Source organism: Salvelinus fontinalis, chromosome 12, assembly GCF_029448725.1.
Source record: "Salvelinus fontinalis isolate EN_2023a chromosome 12, ASM2944872v1, whole genome shotgun sequence".
In the NCBI taxonomy this organism is placed as follows: Eukaryota; Metazoa; Chordata; class Actinopteri; order Salmoniformes; family Salmonidae; genus Salvelinus; species Salvelinus fontinalis.
The window spans coordinates 44,142,174-44,161,997 of record NC_074676.1 but is presented as its reverse complement, the minus strand read 5'-3'; the positions used below and the strand labels follow the sequence as shown (position 1 = coordinate 44,161,997).

The following is a 19,824-nucleotide window of genomic DNA, read 5'->3' as shown; positions in this document are numbered from 1 at the left end:
AACACACAGATAAGGCAAGGTGAAACTCCACGTATTCTGGACTAAGTTAATCTACCTAGGTGGAAAGAAACTAATGCTATATTGTTATGTTTCTCTGCACCTTTCTGGATTAACAGAGACTTTCACATACAGTAACTATGGTTATTTCAATAGGGAGGTAAGAGAAGGAAGTTGTGTGTATTTATATAACAGATTCTGGTTTGATGAGGAATGCTTACTTAAACCTGTTGGCCCTTTGGGAGCATAGGGCTTCCAACATGGCTCTCCACCTCAGTCTCTTCTGTGAGAAGGCTTTTGCCTCTAGCCAGGAGATCCCCGCTTTACTCAGTGGAGCGTCTCCACCTGTTTTTATGGCCTTCCCTGCCTCAACATATTACTTAGAACCTTTGTATGCATGAACTTTGAACTCAGCAAAACAAACCACACCTCTGAAGAAAATAGTCCCAACAGGGCAATATCATGCAAATTCTCAGGGTGCAAAGTGGGTAGAGTCATGGGTAATAACTCAGCCAAAAGAGAGAGAGGGCCAAGGGATGAATGAATCATCCTAGTGTAACAGTATAAACTTTACGTCGTCCCCTCGCCCCGACACGGGCGCGAACCTGTGACCCTCTGCACACATCGACAACAGTCACCCACGAAGCGTCGTTACCAATCGCTCCATAAAAGCCGCGGCCCTTGCAGAGCAAGGGGAAACCCTACTTAAGTCTCAGAGCAAGTGACGTAACTGATTGAAATGCTACTAGCGCATACCCGCTAACTAGCTAGCCATTTCACATCCGTTACACTAGGTAAAAAATAAATAAAAAAGATCAGAGACAATGGTCACATTCTGCCTCTCTGGGGAAATGAAATGATGCCTACACTCAGATGATGTTCTTTTTGTAAGAGCAAGTTGATGAGAACATGTGGAAAGAGGTTAGCCTGGTCCCAGATGTGTTTGTGCTATCATCAACTTGCCATGACAATGAGAGACAAGGAGTTGACATGATAGAACAAAGATCTGGGACCTGGCTAAAAAGAGGTTGCTCTGTTTACCACTTTCACACTTTTTTTGGGGATATATGCTACATACAGCTTCTGAGAAAATGCCAGAAGATCTATTGTATCATGCTGTACCCATGCAGATGCCGATTAACAAACTGAATAAACATCTACTCCAATGTGTTACACCCTGAGTGAGTTAATATGTGACCAACAGGTGTCTTTGTTCTGTACACCACATTTATTGTAATAGGCATCACACTGGTCCGACCTGCCACAAGAACTTCTGCTCGTTCAATCACATGCATTAAATGTCTCCAAATATGGCGACCTCTATTTTCTAATACAGTGGAGCTAAATAGGCTAGTTTGGGATCTCAGACTTGTTTGTTGTAAAATAAGTAACATTGCAAACGGACTAACTGACTAATTGTAGACTGACTAACTGTCTAACACAAATTAAATGTCACTATTGCATGCTTTAAATCATACATATCTGACAAATTATCTCACAAGAATCTGACGATGGTCATTGATGATATATGCCATCAATTGAATAGAAATTCCAATGACATACTTTGATTCATAAAGGACATCGTGGCGGGAAAAGGACTATGTATGCATGTCATATGAAAAATGAAGTCTGTCACTGGTCAGAAGGAGCATACTGCTTGTGTAAAATACCACATAAGATTGACTTGCAAACGATAATAATTAGCAGCCTATTGACAAGTTAGTAGAATAGATACCACACCGTACAAATCATTCTTTGGAACACTCGTTTTATTCATCCGCGACAACCGACGATTTGCAATAAAGTTCAGCCTAACAACGACTGGGCGGAGTGATTTATTTAAGGACTACACCCAAGCGCAACCCGTTTGCTGTGTGGCTTCTCTTCTTCTGCCCATACCCAGAAGAAAGCGGGGACGTGACGGAGCTGGGGAATTGTTGGAGACTTCAAAATCACCGAAAATACAGCTTATAGAACCCTCACTGTTGCTCTAGAGTACCTGTCACATATATTTTTTTAAATATATTTCCACATTTGAACTAATACGCAAGTATGTCCTGGCAAGGCTACGTGGATAACCTGATGGCCGATGGCAGCTGCCAGGACTCCGCCATTGTTGGGTACACGGACGCCAAATATGTCTGGGCATCGTTTCCCGGTGGTACATTTGTTAACATAACGGTAAGGACATTTTTTTATAATAATTAAGACTAATCTATGAACCCGGTAAATGCCGGCATTTTAGTCTGTAATTTAAATATGGGAGTTGGGCCCTGCCTTAAGGGGAAAGCCCCAGACGGAACGATAAGGCAGGCTCTAGACAGGCAGCATGTGTTAGCTAGTTACGCTAGTGGGTTAACTAACACATGGTATCCGGTGCTCTTCGGTACAGCTATTAAGACTTTTCTAATGGTTATTTGAAATATTATTGAATAGGTTTAGGACTACATTAAATTAGTTGTGGTCTAACTAGCTACTGTTAACTTTAACCAGCTGACTGACAAATTTAAACTAGTTATCAACACATTATCCAGGCTATTTGGCTTCTGTTAGCAAGGTAACTCCCCACATTAATCGTTAAAGCGTGCGTTCAGAAACTCGTTACCACAAATGTTAACAGGAAACTGGTTTCAATTTATATCTAGCCGGCAATGCGGGCTTTTGGAGGAGCGGCGGCAAGAAATGGCACTATCTCAAGTCATCCAGATAAGAATATAATTAGGCAAAGTTGGCGGATCATTACGCTGCATGTATACGTTAAATGTACAATTGTAGACTCCGCGAAGTTCGTAAATGCATTTGTGAATCAGGCCTTCGCTGCAATGCTGCCGCCCCTTTTAATTTCCCAAGATGGCGGTGCCTCTGCCTGCTTTTATTAATTTGTACCCTTCCAGTCTACGCAAGTAATCTTATGGGAACTTAAATTATATGCACCAGCTCGAAGCACATTGGTCGTTGTACAATAATATACCATACAATTAGCTTGGAAGTGTATTAAGCTAACATATTGCATCAATCCTGGTCATTCATGAACCCTCCATTTTGTTAGTTAGCAAGCATGGAAATGAACTATTTAGCAAGGATTGCTTGTGTTCAATTTCCAGATTGCAGCATTTAAATTCACGCGCGTGTAGGACATTTATTCCGTAGTTTCCGTCAGGCTCACAGTTGGATACATGCTAGCTCTATAAAAACATGTTTTTAGCTTCCAAACGTTTGACTATCTTTCTAGTTAGGATGGGACTGCGGCAGGATGTATGATACCACACTCCAATTGAAATTGCGTGTCCTGTATCGATATCCGTGTGTAATGGGGGTTATTTTTCAGTGAGCTGCTTCCTTGTCAGTATTCTGGTTAGCAACTTTGCTAAGCTATGGCTAGACAGTTAATCATTAGCTGTTTGGTACCCTGGGAACATTCTCATGGATGTGAAATGAACGCGTTGGCACTTGCTCTGTTAGTCTTATGGTCCAATGTTACAGGTTGTAGGCAAGCTGTCAACGGTCAAGTTGTCCTACTGTATATTGCCTCGGTGGACAGCGTTGCTCTGGTTTCAGCTAACCACAAGGCCGCCATTGTAAATAAGAATTTGTTCTTAACTAACTTGTCTAGTTAAATAAAGGTAATACAAAAAATAACCTCTAGTATTTTAGACTGATTTACAGGAGGCGGCCAGCTAGGGCTAATCTAATCTCCTAAAATTCGATTTATCAAACATACAAAACGAAGGGGTTGCATAGTCTTAACAGTTGGCAGGTAGGAGCTTTGGGCCAGTAACGAAAGGTTGCTGGGTCGAATCCCTGAGCTGACAGTAGAAATCTGCCATTCTGCCCCTAAGCATTGTAGTTAACCGACTGTTCCCCAGCCCCCGAAGATGTGGATGACGATTATGGCAGCCCCCCACACCTCTCCGATTCAGAGGGGTTGGGTTAAATGTGGAAGAAACATTTCAGTTGACTGCATTGTTGTACAGCTGACTAGGTATCCCGCTTTCCCTTAGTACTGTATTAGCGTTGAAATCTAGTCTTCTGACCAGCTAGAGCTACTTACTAGCTGTGCCAAGGTATGGTCTACTGAGTGCATAAATATTCAACAACCCACATGAGGAATCTGGACACTGTCCTATCAGAGCTGAGGGAGATGGTTACGGTGTATCAATCTCTAGCGCAAGGTACCCTGAACAAATCATTTGGCATGTTTCTTTGTGCCTGGTAGGACAAATGTGACCTGCAATACTTATGAAATGAACTGACAGCAGCGACTCCAAAACATTTCCTCATTTATTTCCAAAGTCAGACTGCATTTGACTGCCAAATAATGCTCTCAGGAACTTTGCCTATTTTTATTTAGCTGAGAGCCCTGCTATTTTAGACAATTTATTGGAGAAAATCAGGCTGTAACATTGGCCCTCATCTTATCGGTAGTGGAATAATGAATATAATTTTTTATGCTAATGAAAATGAATGGCTTTCAAACTTCACATGGTCATCCGTAGGTTGACGAAATCGACATCATTGTAGGAAAGGACCGAGAAGGGTTCTTCTGCGGCGGGCTGACCCTCGGCCAAAAGAAATGCTCTGTCATCAGAGACAGCCTCCACGCCGACGGGGACTGGACAATGGACATCAGGACAAAGAGTCAAGGAGGAGAGCCCACATACAACGTTTCCATAGGCAAAGCCGGCAAAGGTAGTGTCCATCCCATTTCTTCACTGCTCACTCAAACGTTAAACGCTGTAGTTTGCTGTGCATGTACAATATACTGGTATTCACATTTCCTCTCTCTGTATGTGTGGATGTGTGTATTTAAAAAGACTTGTGCAATTAAAACTTGACACATTAAATCATCAACAGTTGGATGCTTGTGCCAATTTGCTGCATCATTCCCTAGATGGGCTTGAAATTGTATAAATGATCAACTAACTGAAATGTGGAAAGCTTACTTAGTCTTGATATATTGATGTCATTATGTGAAGCACATAACCTACCTTTTTAATGTATTATCTCCAACTATTGTGTGTGTGGGGGGAGGGGGGGTATTAAGGTTCATGCAGTATAATGGTTTTTAACTTGTCCAGGGAGGGTTTCGAGCGGAAAGTTCAATTTCAAGTCTTTATTATTTTTTTTTAGGTCAGAAAAGCCAATCAAGTACAAATGTTGGAAATAAGTGTTAGTTTTGTATCAAATCTGATTGGAGCACACTGATTAACTACTAGCCAGTCAAATTATCCACCAGTTCCATGTTGGTCTGCCTAATTTTGAAGGCGAGGTGGTCATTTGAAAAACAATATGCCTGTGAGTTGGGCCTTTTCCGGTCTATTCTCCCACGCCCCCTAGCAGGATTAAGTCCATAACTCCCCCGACTTGAAATACACAGGTGGGAGGTTTTCTGTCGCTGGGCAACCTTTCTCTTCTGGTTTTGGTCTTCCTCCTGATAGACTCCCCTTTTTTGAATTGCATGTGTATTCCCTATCCCTCTAATTGATGCACCTTTCTCCTCACATCAACTCTTCAGTGTCCAGTTCAAGTTATCCCCCCCCCCATCACATGGTAAGCCTAGTCCCCTTCAGATAGTGGTACTGAAGGATTTTGCTTCTGTTCATATGTATTGAGGTATTGCGTTAATGTAGGTGTTAGTGAGTTAAAGCATTCCCTTTCTCATTCCTCCTTACTGCTGGCATGCCATGTAGACTCGGTTCGCTAAGTAGAGGATAAAGGAAAGGCTTAAGACCAGGGCGTTTTCTTTCTAATTTACAAAATTTGTCATTGCTGCCTCCCCCCTTTCTTACACTTAAAAAAAAAAAAAGTGCCTCTTCCTCGGTTTAGGAACTGAGCCATTTGTGGTCAGCTGTTGCTTACTGCAGTTAATGTCAAGGCTTCCAAATGGGTAAAGACACCATTTATGGACTTTGTTAACATAAAGGAATGATTCAGACATTCCATTTATTAGCTCAGAAGAGTAGGAAGGTTAATGTTAGCGTACAGTAAAATAGGCTAATGGACTTTTATTTTTTTTAATCGTCAGCGCTATTGCATCATTTAGTGACGGCGCTGCGTGTTTTTCTTCTCCCCGTCCAAGGCCAGAAGCTTTAATAAAGTGAATGCTTGCATATTGGCTATGGGTGGGAGCCTCTTCCTGTCTTCCTTCATACTATAAACACCTGCTTGTTTTCATTGGACTTCTCTTGAACCTTTAAACTTTTTTTTTTTTTTAGGTCTCCCAACTTCACATTCTCTAAATTTCCCTTGTCGTTTTTTTTTTTAGTCTTGGTTCTTATAATAGGCAACGCGGTCCATGGAGGTGGATTGGATAAGAAGGCATGTGTAATGGCTAAATATTTGAGTGATTCAGGGTTCTAGTCTTTACTTAGCCTTAGTGTTGTAGTTGAGGGAACGTTATTTTCAAGCAGTCCTATTTAAAATGTCCTGGAAGGGTTAGTAGCAGTACAGGGTCACATGGTTAAGACCCTGACGTCAACAATGTAACCCCCCCCCCCCAACACATCTGTTCATTTCTGCTCTTGTTTTTTTTCCCCTATCTTGTGTACTTCAGCGTTGGTTTTAGTCATGGGAAAGGAAGGTGTCCATGGAGGACAGCTCAACAAGAAAGCGTATACAATGGCTGACTACCTGAGGAAGTCTGGATACTAAAGCAGCATCGGCCCAGCCACCTAGCAGCTCACCCATAACACTCTCTTCCAGTTTTAGTTGGTAGTTGCTTACTTTTCTCCCCAGACCCTCCTATTGTCCCCCCTCTTTTTTTTTTGTTGTTGTTTGATTCCCCTTTTCTCTTCTTTCCCAGTCATCTTGATGCATTCACAATGTGTACTCAATCCCATTCTAGCACTGTTGCACCATAGTTAAAAAAAAAATAAAAAAAAATACAAAAACAATGAGCATGTTGTTAACAGGACATTGTGACAAATCTATACTTGTTAAAAAAAAGAACTTGCACCATTCTGGCCAATGCTCAGTGAAAAAAAAAAACCTTAATAAAGTGAAGGAAACCTAAATTGATGAACTGAGATTTCGTATGATGGTGCCCCGGAAGTTCACTCTTGAGCAGCCGATGCCTTTGGAGCACTTGAGCTGTAACCAAGCTCATTGTCTTCCTTTTCTAGAGCATGTTTTGGGGGGAGGGGGGGAAACTGCATGCATATCTTTGAGCCTACTGAAATACTGTTGTTCCCTCTGCCCCCCCCCTCCCTGTAACTCCTGCCAAATGTCTGTAGCTCCTTCCCCCTCTTCCTGTTTGTCCATAGGTGACACTACATCAGTACACGGGAGGAACACTCCATTAACCAGTCACTACACCCTAAAGTCCCCTGTATCTCCCTCTCTGAGCCACACTACTCTGTACCGGATGGGTTTTTTTTTGTTGGGGGGGGCGGGGGGGGGGGGGGGGGGGTTGCGCTTCAATGCAGTCATGGCAGGGCTATCAGTTCTGGTATTGATTGAGTCAGAAGGCAAAATCTACATGGTTGATGCAGGCAGAATCTCTTCCATGTCCTCTTCATGACTACATGAACCCCATCATGGACATTCCATCGTTACAATGGCTCAGACACTCAAAACTGTTTGCCAGCTCCTGTAATACATTTCCTTTTTTTTTTTAAGGCTGCCAATTTGGACAGTAGATACATCCAGTTTGACATAGGACCAATGTTAGTGACAGCTTTGGGTATATATATATACACAATTGTTTTAAGTCATTGTGAAGGATGCCTTCTAGCCTCATCTTTCCCGCTGAATGCAAAACAACACTAATGTAAAACCACGTCTTTCTGTTGAAGGCAAAAGGGGGGGAGGGTTTGCGGTGGATGAAATCGAGCAGTCATAATTTGACAACTTCAGATTATTTTTTATTGAAGAAATGAATTACGGCATTTCTAAACCCATGCTGTGTGAAGAAACGACTGTGGAATAAATGGCTTTGTACTCGTGTTCAACTAAGATATGGTGTCAAACTTTCTTTTCAAGCTCTGTACTTAATGTAATGTCCAATTTGAAAAGAACTTTAAAGAAAATAAAACAAATATATAAAGTAGAAATTACACAATTGAAATGGGAGACGGGATTGGTTGGATTAAGAACTCTTTGATTGTCTTGTGGAAACTTGCATACCAAAGCTGTGTATCCTGTACCATCATGTTGAAACATCGGTTTCTATTGTACTATGAAGGATTTCTAACAGCTGCCCAGGAAGGAGTCATTTCATTGGCACTTTTTTTTTTTTTTTTTTTTGCATCAGTGCCAATGTTCAGGCCTTGTGGCATGTGTGTACTAATTAACCTTCATTTACTGACTTTCTTTCCCGACACTCCTTTTCTTTACACTTGGGATACAGTCTCTTTAACACTTCATATGCATAAACCAAGAAATGCCATAAATTAATTTATCACCTTGTTTACAGACAGATCAAATAAATAAATTCCAACCAGATTGATTTTGAGTGTTTTTTTTGTGTTTTTCCAGTTGAACTGTACCCTGTCTTCGGCGGGGGACCTTTGCTCTGGGGGAAGGATTTTTGAGCCAGAGCAGCAGTTTTCAGAAGGGTGTATGTAATTGGTCAGGTGGTTTTTACCATCCTAGCCTGGAGCTCAATAGTTCAACTGAGATGCTCTTTGTTAACCCCCCCCCCAAAAGTTGTTGGGAAACATGGAGGAAGTGTTCCTTAGTAGAGGCATGAGGGTGTGTGGCACGGTTATGCCTGGGAACCCCCCCCCCAAAAAAAAATATACGTGGCCATCAGCTGCAAAGTACAGAATAACTGTTAATTTGACTTTGGGTGTTTAATGTATTTTTGTATAGACTAAACTGAAGCTTTGGTCTGACCCTTGTGAATCAGCATAGAATTAGTGTAGCAATGTAGACCCATTGAACAGGGGTGTGACGCAATCCGACTGCGGGTTTTAAAGGCAATGTGATCTCTGAAAGGGGGGTACACATTGCCTTTTCAAAGACTCACTCTCAACCACAGGTTGGGAGTGAATCTCTAATTCATGGTAGGGCACATGTTCCTCTTCACTGTACAGCTAGTTCCCTATATATTACAACCTTTTTATCTTTGAAGACTTGATTATCTAATGTGTTTTTGATCGAAGTAACCAAACTAGGAATATAGAGTCAAGTTGTTGCAGTAACATTACATGTGATTCGACTTCAGCGTCTCCCATTTTAAAAATACAGCTTTCTCATAAAGGGTGTAGTCCACGACTTGGCAAGTATCAGACAATTGGAACAGGCTTTTCCCTCTCATGTAACCTGCATCAATTGGACACAATACAACAGATTTTTTTCCCTCCAAGCTGACGTCGAAGTAATTTGTCTGGTCATGGGGAGAGATCTAGGCCACCATGTAACCTGTTACCTACGAGTCTGATCAAAGAGACGGGTTTCAGAAACCATTGTCCTGGCTGCAGTGTGCGCTGTAACATTGACGATTTTTAATGATCCTCTGTCCAATACCTGTCCTGATCATTCAAAGTCTATACAACCTTAGCCCTGTTTATACCTAGTGCTAACATGAGTCCTTTGTTCTGGTCTTGTCTACATTCTGATTGTATACACATGGTATTCAAATGTTTTGTCTGCACTGTGACTAGATTTCCTGGCCTCTTTAATGCACTTTTTAAACAGCTATTCTTTTAAAATATTTATTTTAAGACCCATTGTAATCTGTCACTGGTGCCACCTGTCAATGATTAGAGAGTGGATTAATAAATTAAATGATTGCTTTGTCCAGATCTGTCCACACTGGTAAGATATCCAGACACAATGTGTGTTTTGACTACCCTCTCGAGGTGTTCAGAATGATCTGCTCACAATGTATTTGTCAAACAGAATATGGACAAGATCAGGACAAAGGATCCAAGTTAGAACCAGGTGAGAACAGGACTCGTCACAATGAACACAATCACTGAAGGCTGTGTGTCATAATTAGAACTCTTGAAATGGATGGAGGGCATCAGCATACTTAACATGTTTTTGTTTATTGAAGTGAAATTAGATTGAATGTAGACACTGGTGAGACATTTTACAAGACATCAAATAAAAAGGAAAGGCAACAGGACTTAACATAAAACACTTCATGTTAGGGGGGGGGGAAATATAAACCCAACATGCAACAATTTCAAAGATTTTACTGACTTGGTTCATATTTAAATATGTTGGTAAATTGAAATATTCATTTCACATGGCCGGGCTCAGCCAATCGGAATGAGTTTTTCCCCAACAAACGGGCTTTATGACAGACCTGCCGATCCTTCAGGTAAAGAAGTCATGTGGAGGGTGTACTGCAAAATTCTCTAAAATGAAGTTGGAGGCATCTTATTGTAGAGAAATTAACATGAAATTATCTTGCAACAGCTCTGGAGGACATTCCTGCAGTCAGCATGCCAGTTGCACGCTCCCTCAAACTTGAGACATGTGGCATTGTGTTGTGACAAAACTGCACATTTTAGAATGGCCTTTTATTGTCCTCAGATAATGTGTAATGATCATGCTTCTTGATATGCCACACCTGTCAGGTGGGTTGATGGATGATTTTGGCAGAGGAGAAATGCTCACTCACAGGTATGTAAACAAATGTGCATGAAACATTTCTGGGATTTGTTTATTTCAGCTCACGAAACATGGGACCAACACGTTGCGTTTTATATTTTAGTTCTGTATGCTTGTAGATCTACCTACTTACAGTATTAAAATGATATGACACCAAATACATGTTGCAAGACCTATCCACCAATGGTGTCTTGTATTTCAGAGAAATGATCTCTCTGGTATGTCTAGACTAAACAGGCTGCTTGTAGCAGTCTAGACGTGGGTATTATCTGAACAGAACGGTCTCCCCGCCCCATTCTGCTTGTATTACATATGACTTCTGAGAGGAAACGCATAACATCCTTTGGCTGAATGCAGCACCACAAACAGTTTGTTTTGTATTATCAACGCACCAGATCAGTCGCATCCAAATCGTACTCCTCTTGACTCCATTATCTCTGGCTCGAGACCGATTGACAAAACCCTGTTCCCATGACCTCGTTTCTATATAGTCTTATGGAGAAGGTCTGTTCAATCAATTTATAAATGTATATATATATATTTCTATACAAACAGTAAGAATATATACAATATTAGAACTCCTCACCTTCTGATACAGAGGCATACAGATATGCAAGACGTTACGGATGGTGATCTATACATTATACACAACGCATTCCTTTGTAGTAGGTGTCGAGCCCTTTCTCACAGTGACGGGTATAACCGCAGTCAGAGGATATCTGCGGTGGTCTACCACCCCATACAGACTTAACCACAGTACCATTACAGTGCAGTCTACTGCAATGTTCCTGTGAAATCACTGTTGTCGGTTAGCCCAAAACACACGGATGACACTGCTCAGTAAATCAGGTTAAACATACAACAAACTGATTATTATGGTGATTTGCATTCTAAACTTAGAGATAAAATTAATTTTTATTAAACGGGGACTTCAAAATTAAACACACAGTCTCGGTTGCACATCCAGCGTGAGTCTCTGCTGCTGCAAGCCTGTAGGTTGAGTGGGGAGGGAGAGGCGGTGGAACCGGTGACCTGTCCGTCAACTCAGGCCAACCAATCAGGCGTGTCATGGTCATCGGGACGAGGCTCCTGCAGCTGGACCACCACCGTCTCAGTCTCCACGGTGACGTCCTCCTCGCTGTCGTCGTTGGTGTCTTCGTACTCTGAGGACTCCTGATCAGGCTCGGAGCGCGAGGCCCCTGACATGGTGCCGAAGGAGTGGGCGCTGGTGGAGGCCAGGGAACGCAGCAGTGGGGTGCTCTCAGACACCTCGTTCTCCTCGGCCCCGCTGTCGCCGTCCGAGTCGGAGTCGGAGTCGCCTGCAGAGGGGACCACCTTCTGCTTGCACACGGGACATGTCTTCTTGGTCTTGGTTAGCCAGGGGTCCACACATTTGCTGTGGTAAGCTACAGGGAAGGAGAGGAGAAACGACCCAGGTCATTACAATCACAGGCAGCATCAGGTAGGTGTTTTGTCCTGGATACAGATCGCTAGGGTTGGAAATCACAAGGTAGTCCTGAGTTCAAATGTCAATCTGTTCATTTCCTCCCAATAAGTCATGAATTAATTCAAGTTCACAAAACTCAAAATACGGACGTGACATTGAATTCTATTGAAGACGTTCCCTAAAGCTGAGCAGCACCCGATGTCCAGGAGCCTAGTGTGGTTTAGAGCTTAGACCGGCCTCCTATTAGAAGCAGAAAAGTGAGCCGGAACCAAATGGATGATTTTCTGGGATGATGCAGAAGATGGCATGGTCCCAGGACCAGCACGTTCCCACTGAGATATCACGTTCACATGACCTAGTGGGTGTGTCTGTTGGGTGTAGAGGACAGTAGGTTGTTGAGGGTAGAGGACAGTAGGTTGTTGAGGGTAGAGGACAGTAGGTTGTTGGGGGGGTAGAGGACAGTAGGTTGTTGGGGGGGTAGAGGACAGTAGGTTGTTGGGGGGGTAGAGGACAGTAGGTTGTTGGGGGTAGAGGACAGTAGGTTGTTGGGGGGGGGGGGGTAGAGGACAGTAGGTTGTTGGGGGGGGGGGGTAGAGGACAGTAGGTTGTTGGGGGTAGAGGACAGTAGGTTGTTGGGGGGGGGGGTAGAGGACAGTAGGTTGTTGGGGGGGGGGGGGGTAGAGGACAGTAGGTTGTTGGGGGGGGGGGGGGGGGTAGAGGACAGTAGGTTGTTGGGTGTAGAGGACAGTAGGTTGTTGGGGGTAGAGGACAGTAGGTTGTTGGGGGTAGAGGACAGTAGGTTGTTGGGGGTAGAGGACAGTAGGTTGTTGGGGGTAGAGGACAGTAGGTTGTTGGGGGTAGAGGACAGTAGGTTGTTGGGGGGGGGGGGGGGGTGTAGAGGACAGTAGGTTGTTGCGGGGGGTAGAGGACAGTAGGTTGTTGGGGGGGGTAGAGGACAGTAGGTTGTTGGGGGGGGGTAGAGGACAGTAGGTTGTTGGGGGGGGTAGAGGACAGTAGGTTGTTGGGGGGGGGTAGAGGACAGTAGGTTGTTGGGGGGGGGTAGAGGACAGTAGGTTGTTGGGGGGGGGTAGAGGACAGTAGGTTGTTGGGGGGGGTAGAGGACAGTAGGTTGTTGGGGGGGGGGTAGAGGACAGTAGGTTGTTGGGGGGGTAGAGGACAGTAGGTTGTTGGGGGGGGTAGAGGACAGTAGGTTGTTGGGGGGGGTAGAGGACAGTAGGTTGTTGGGGGGGGTAGAGGACAGTAGGTTGTTGGGGGGGGTAGAGGACAGTAGGTTGTTGGGGGGGGGGTAGAGGACAGTAGGTTGTTGGGGGGGGGGGGGGGGTAGAGGACAGTAGGTTGTTGGGGGTAGAGGACAGTAGGTTGTTGAGGGTAGAGGACAGTAGGTTGTTGAGGGTAGAGGACAGTAGGTTGTTGAGGGTAGAGGACAGTAGGTTGTTGGGGGGGGTAGAGGACAGTAGGTTGTTGGGGGGGGTAGAGGACAGTAGGTTGTTGGGGGGGGGTAGAGGACAGTAGGTTGTTGGGGGGGTAGAGGACAGTAGGTTGTTGGGGGGGGGTAGAGGACAGTAGGTTGTTGGGGGTAGACGACAGTAGGTTGTTGGGGGGGGGGGGGTAGAGGACAGTAGGTTGTTGGGGGTAGAGGACAGTAGGTTGTTGGGGGTAGAGGACAGTAGGTTGTTGAGGGTAGAGGACAGTAGAGGACAGTAGGTTGTTGGGGGGGGGTAGAGGACAGTTTGTTGGGGGTAGAGGACAGTAGGTTGTTGGGGGGGGGGGTAGAGGACAGTAGGTTGTTGGGGGGGGGGGGTAGAGGACAGTAGGTTGTTGGGGGTAGAGGACAGTAGGTTGTTGGGGGTAGAGGACAGTAGGTTGTTGGGGGGGGGGTAGAGGACAGTAGGTTGTTGGGGGGGGGTAGAGGACAGTAGGTTGTTGGGGGGGGGGGTAGAGGACAGTAGGTTGTTGGGGGGGGGTAGAGGACAGTAGGTTGTTGGGGGGGGGTAGAGGACAGTAGGTTGTTGGGGGGGTAGAGGACAGTAGGTTGTTGGGGGGGGGGGGTAGAGGACAGTAGGTTGTTGGGTGTAGAGGACAGTAGGTTGTTGGGGGGGGTAGAGGACAGTAGGTTGTTGGGGGGGTAGAGGACAGTAGGTTGTTGGGGGGGGTAGAGGACAGTAGGTTGTTGGGGGGGGTAGAGGACAGTAGGTTGTTGGGGGGGGTAGAGGACAGTAGGTTGTTGGGGGGGGTAGAGGACAGTAGGTTGTTGGGGGTAGAGGACAGTAGGTTGTTGGGGGTAGAGGACAGTAGGTTGTTGAGGGTAGAGGACAGTAGAGGACAGTAGGTTGTTGGGGGGGGGTAGAGGACAGTTTGTTGGGGGTAGAGGACAGTAGGTTGTTGGGGGGGGGGGTAGAGGACAGTAGGTTGTTGGGGGGGGGGGGTAGAGGACAGTAGGTTGTTGGGGGTAGAGGACAGTAGGTTGTTGGGGGTAGAGGACAGTAGGTTGTTGGGGGGGGGGTAGAGGACAGTAGGTTGTTGGGGGGGGGTAGAGGACAGTAGGTTGTTGGGGGGGGGGGTAGAGGACAGTAGGTTGTTGGGGGGGGGTAGAGGACAGTAGGTTGTTGGGGGGGGGTAGAGGACAGTAGGTTGTTGGGGGGGTAGAGGACAGTAGGTTGTTGGGGGGGGGGGTAGAGGACAGTAGGTTGTTGGGTGTAGAGGACAGTAGGTTGTTGGGGGGGGTAGAGGACAGTAGGTTGTTGGGGGGGTAGAGGACAGTAGGTTGTTGGGGGGGGTAGAGGACAGTAGGTTGTTGGGGGGGGTAGAGGACAGTAGGTTGTTGGGGGGGGTAGAGGACAGTAGGTTGTTGGGGGGGGTAGAGGACAGTAGGTTGTTGGGGGTAGAGGACAGTAGGTTGTTGGGGGTAGAGGACAGTAGGTTGTTGGGGGTAGAGGACAGTAGGTTGTTGGGGGTAGAGGACAGTAGGTTGTTGGGGGTAGAGGACAGTAGGTTGTTGGGGGTAGAGGACAGTAGGTTGTTGGGGGTAGAGGACAGTAGGTTGTTGGGGGTAGAGGACAGTAGGTTGTTGGGGGTAGAGGACAGTAGGTTGTTGGGGGTAGAGGACAGTAGGTTGTTGGGGGTAGAGGACAGTAGGTTGTTGGGGGGGGGGTAGAGGACAGTAGGTTGTTGGGGGGGGGGGTAGAGGACAGTAGGTTGTTGGGGGGGGGGGGTAGAGGACAGTAGGTTGTTGGGGGTAGAGGACAGTAGGTTGTTGGGGGGGTAGAGGACAGTAGGTTGTTGGGGGGGGTAGAGGACAGTAGGTTGTTGGGGGGGGTAGAGGACAGTAGGTTGTTGGGGGTAGAGGACAGTAGGTTGTTGGGGGTAGAGGACAGTAGGTTGTTGGGGGTAGAGGACAGTAGGTTGTTGGGGGTAGAGGACAGTAGGTTGTTGAGGGTAGAGGACAGTAGGTTGTTGGGGGGGTAGAGGACAGTAGGTTGTTGGGGGGGTAGAGGACAGTAGGTTGTTGGGGGTAGAGGACAGTAGGTTGTTGGGGGGGGGGGGGGGTAGAGGACAGTAGGTTGTTGGGGGGGGGGGGTAGAGGACAGTAGGTTGTTGGGGGTAGAGGACAGTAGGTTGTTGGGGGGGGGGGGGGTAGAGGACAGTAGGTTGTTGGGGGGGGGGGGGTAGAGGACAGTAGGTTGTTGGGGGGGGGGGGGGGTAGAGGACAGTAGGTTGTTGGGTGTAGAGGACAGTAGGTTGTTGGGGGTAGAGGACAGTAGGTTGTTGGGGGTAGAGGACAGTAGGTTGTTGGGGGTAGAGGACAGTAGGTTGTTGGGGGTAGAGGACAGTAGGTTGTTGGGGGTAGAGGACAGTAGGTTGTTGGGGGGGGGGGGGGGTGTAGAGGACAGTAGGTTGTTGCGGGGGGTAGAGGACAGTAGGTTGTTGGGGGGGGGTAGAGGACAGTAGGTTGTTGGGGGGGGGTAGAGGACAGTAGGTTGTTGGGGGGGGTAGAGGACAGTAGGTTGTTGGGGGGGGGTAGAGGACAGTAGGTTGTTGGGGGGGGGTAGAGGACAGTAGGTTGTTGGGGGGGGGTAGAGGACAGTAGGTTGTTGGGGGGGGTAGAGGACAGTAGGTTGTTGGGGGGGGGGGGTAGAGGACAGTAGGTTGTTGGGGGGGTAGAGGACAGTAGGTTGTTGGGGGGGGTAGAGGACAGTAGGTTGTTGGGGGGGGTAGAGGACAGTAGGTTGTTGGGGGGGGTAGAGGACAGTAGGTTGTTGGGGGGGGGGTAGAGGACAGTAGGTTGTTGGGGGGGGGGGGGGTAGAGGACAGTAGGTTGTTGGGGGTAGAGGACAGTAGGTTGTTGAGGGTAGAGGACAGTAGGTTGTTGAGGGTAGAGGACAGTAGGTTGTTGAGGGTAGAGGACAGTAGGTTGTTGGGGGGGGTAGAGGACAGTAGGTTGTTGGGGGGGGTAGAGGACAGTAGGTTGTTGGGGGGGGGTAGAGGACAGTAGGTTGTTGGGGGGGTAGAGGACAGTAGGTTGTTGGGGGGGGGTAGAGGACAGTAGGTTGTTGGGGGTAGACGACAGTAGGTTGTTGGGGGGGGGGGGGTAGAGGACAGTAGGTTGTTGGGGGTAGAGGACAGTAGGTTGTTGGGGGTAGAGGACAGTAGGTTGTTGAGGGTAGAGGACAGTAGAGGACAGTAGGTTGTTGGGGGGGGGTAGAGGACAGTTTGTTGGGGGTAGAGGACAGTAGGTTGTTGGGGGGGGGGGGTAGAGGACAGTAGGTTGTTGGGGGGGGGGGGGTAGAGGACAGTAGGTTGTTGGGGGTAGAGGACAGTAGGTTGTTGGGGGTAGAGGACAGTAGGTTGTTGGGGGGGGGGTAGAGGACAGTAGGTTGTTGGGGGGGGGTAGAGGACAGTAGGTTGTTGGGGGGGGGGGTAGAGGACAGTAGGTTGTTGGGGGGGGGTAGAGGACAGTAGGTTGTTGGGGGGGGGGTAGAGGACAGTAGGTTGTTGGGGGGGTAGAGGACAGTAGGTTGTTGGGGGGGGGGGGTAGAGGACAGTAGGTTGTTGGGTGTAGAGGACAGTAGGTTGTTGGGGGGGGTAGAGGACAGTAGGTTGTTGGGGGGGTAGAGGACAGTAGGTTGTTGGGGGGGGTAGAGGACAGTAGGTTGTTGGGGGGGGTAGAGGACAGTAGGTTGTTGGGGGGGGTAGAGGACAGTAGGTTGTTGGGGGTAGAGGACAGTAGGTTGTTGGGGGTAGAGGACAGTAGGTTGTTGGGGGTAGAGGACAGTAGGTTGTTGGGGGTAGAGGACAGTAGGTTGTTGGGGGTAGAGGACAGTAGGTTGTTGGGGGTAGAGGACAGTAGGTTGTTGGGGGTAGAGGACAGTAGGTTGTTGGGGGTAGAGGACAGTAGGTTGTTGGGGGTAGAGGACAGTAGGTTGTTGGGGGTAGAGGACAGTAGGTTGTTGGGGGTAGAGGACAGTAGGTTGTTGGGGGGGGGGTAGAGGACAGTAGGTTGTTGGGGGGGGGGGGGTAGAGGACAGTAGGTTGTTGGGGGTAGAGGACAGTAGGTTGTTGGGGGGGTAGAGGACAGTAGGTTGTTGGGGGGGGTAGAGGACAGTAGGTTGTTGGGGGGGGTAGAGGACAGTAGGTTGTTGGGGGTAGAGGACAGTAGGTTGTTGGGGGTAGAGGACAGTAGGTTGTTGGGGGTAGAGGACAGTAGGTTGTTGGGGGTAGAGGACAGTAGGTTGTTGAGGGTAGAGGACAGTAGGTTGTTGGGGGGGTAGAGGACAGTAGGTTGTTGGGGGGGGGTAGAGGACAGTAGGTTGTTGGGGGTAGACGACAGTAGGTTGTTGGGGGGGGGGTAGAGGACAGTAGGTTGTTGGGGGGGGGTAGAGGACAGTAGGTTGTTGGGGGGGGGGTAGAGGACAGTAGGTTGTTGGGGGTAGAGGACAGTAGGTTGTTGAGGGTAGAGGACAGTAGAGGACAGTAGGTTGTTGGGGGGGGGTAGAGGATAGTTTGTTGGGGGTAGAGGACAGTAGGTTGTTGGGGGGGGGGGGGTAGAGGACAGTAGGTTGTTGGGGGGGGGGGGTAGAGGACAGTAGGTTGTTGGGGGTAGAGGACAGTAGGTTGTTGGGGGTAGAGGACAGTAGGTTGTTGGGGGTAGAGGACAGTAGGTTGTTGGGGGGGGTAGAGGACAGTAGGTTGTTGGGGGGGGGGGTAGAGGACAGTAGGTTGTTGGGGGGGGGGTAGAGGACAGTAGGTTGTTGGGGGGGGGTAGAGGACAGTAGGTTGTTGGGGGGGTAGAGGACAGTAGGTTGTTGGGGGGGGGGGGTAGAGGACAGTAGGTTGTTGGGTGTAGAGGACAGTAGGTTGTTGGGTGTAGAGGACAGTAGGTTGTTGGGGGTAGAGGACAGTAGGTTGTTGGGGGGGTAGAGGACAGTAGGTTGTTGGGGGTAGAGGACAGTAGGTTGTTGGGGGTAGAGGACAGTAGGTTGTTGAGGGTAGAGGACAGTAGGTTGTTGGGGGTAGAGGACAGTAGAGGACAGTAGGTTGTTGGGGGTAGAGGACAGTAGAGGACAGTAGGTTGTTGGGTGTAGAGGACAGTAGAGGACAGTAGGTTGTTGAGGGTAGAGGACAGTAGGTTGTTGAGGGTAGAGGACAGTAGGTTGTTGAGGGTAGAGGACAGTAGGTTGTTGAGGGTAGAGGACAGTAGGTTGTTGAGGGTAGAGGACAGTAGGTTGTTGGGGGTAGAGGACAGTAGGTTGTTGGGGGTAGAGGACAGTAGGTTGTTGGGGGTAGAGGACAGTAGGTTGTTGGGGGGGGGGTAGAGGACAGTAGGTTGTTGGGGGGGGGGTAGAGGATAGTAGGTTGTTGGGGGGGGGGTAGAGGACAGTAGGTTGTTGGGGGGGGGTAGAGGACAGTAGGTTGTTGGGGGGGTAGAGGACAGTAGGTTGTTGGGGGGGGGGGGGTAGAGGACAGTAGGTTGTTGGGTGTAGAGGACAGTAGGTTGTTGGGTGTAGAGGACAGTAGGTTGTTGGGGGTAGAGGACAGTAGGTTGTTGGGGGGGTAGAGGACAGTAGGTTGTTGGGGGTAGAGGACAGTAGGTTGTTGGGGGTAGAGGACAGTAGGTTGTTGAGGGTAGAGGACAGTAGGTTGTTGGGGGTAGAGGACAGTAGAGGACAGTAGGTTGTTGGGGGTAGAGGACAGTAGAGGACAGTAGGTTGTTGGGTGTAGAGGACAGTAGAGGACAGTAGGTTGTTGAGGGTAGAGGACAGTAGGTTGTTGAGGGTAGAGGACAGTAGGTTGTTGAGGGTAGAGGACAGTAGGTTGTTGAGGGTAGAGGACAGTAGGTTGTTGAGGGTAGAGGACAGTAGGTTGTTGAGGGTAGAGGACAGTAGGTTGTTGAGGGTAGAGGACAGTAGGTTGTTGGGGGGGTAGAGGACAGTAGGTTGTTGGGGGTAGAGGACAGTACGTTGTTGGGGGGAGGGGGGGTAGAGGACAGTAGGTTGTTGGGGGTAGAGGACAGTAGGTTGTTGAGGGTAGAGGACAGTAGAGGACAGTAGGTTGTTGAGGGTAGAGGACAGTAGAGGACAGTAGGTTGTTGGGGGTAGAGGACAGTAGGTTGTTGGGGGTAGAGGACAGTAGGTTGTTGGGGGGGGTAGAGGACAGTAGGTTGTTGGGGGGGTAGAGGACAGTAGGTTGTTGGGGGTAGAGGACAGTACGTTGTTGGGGGGAGGGGGGGTAGAGGACAGTACGTTGTTGGGGGGAGGGGGGGTAGAGGACAGTAGGTTGTTGGGGGTAGAGGACAGTAG

The 19,824-nt window shown here is 48.0% G+C and overlaps 2 protein-coding genes across 3 annotated transcripts in view; one reads left to right on the top strand and one right to left on the bottom strand.

Moving 5' to 3' along the window:
* Positions 1 to 1,864: 1,864 nt before the first annotated feature.
* Positions 1,865 to 8,439, top strand: LOC129867475 (profilin-2-like). Its single transcript, XM_055940912.1, has 3 exons — positions 1,865 to 2,178; positions 4,494 to 4,686; positions 6,551 to 8,439. Exons 1-3 carry the CDS (start codon positions 2,050 to 2,052, stop codon positions 6,646 to 6,648), a joined length of 420 nt encoding a protein of 139 aa, XP_055796887.1. The 5' UTR covers positions 1,865 to 2,049; the 3' UTR covers positions 6,649 to 8,439.
* A 1,531-nt stretch (positions 8,440 to 9,970) lies between these two features.
* Positions 9,971 to 19,824, bottom strand: part of LOC129867474 (E3 ubiquitin-protein ligase RNF13-like) — a 99,072-nt gene continuing 89,218 nt past the window's right edge. For both annotated transcript variants that reach the window (XM_055940910.1, XM_055940911.1), the window contains exon 10: positions 9,971 to 11,966. In XM_055940910.1, coding sequence (XP_055796885.1) covers positions 11,605 to 11,966 — 362 coding nt within the window. In that variant the 3' untranslated portion in view covers positions 9,971 to 11,604. The remainder of the gene's footprint in view (positions 11,967 to 19,824) is intronic.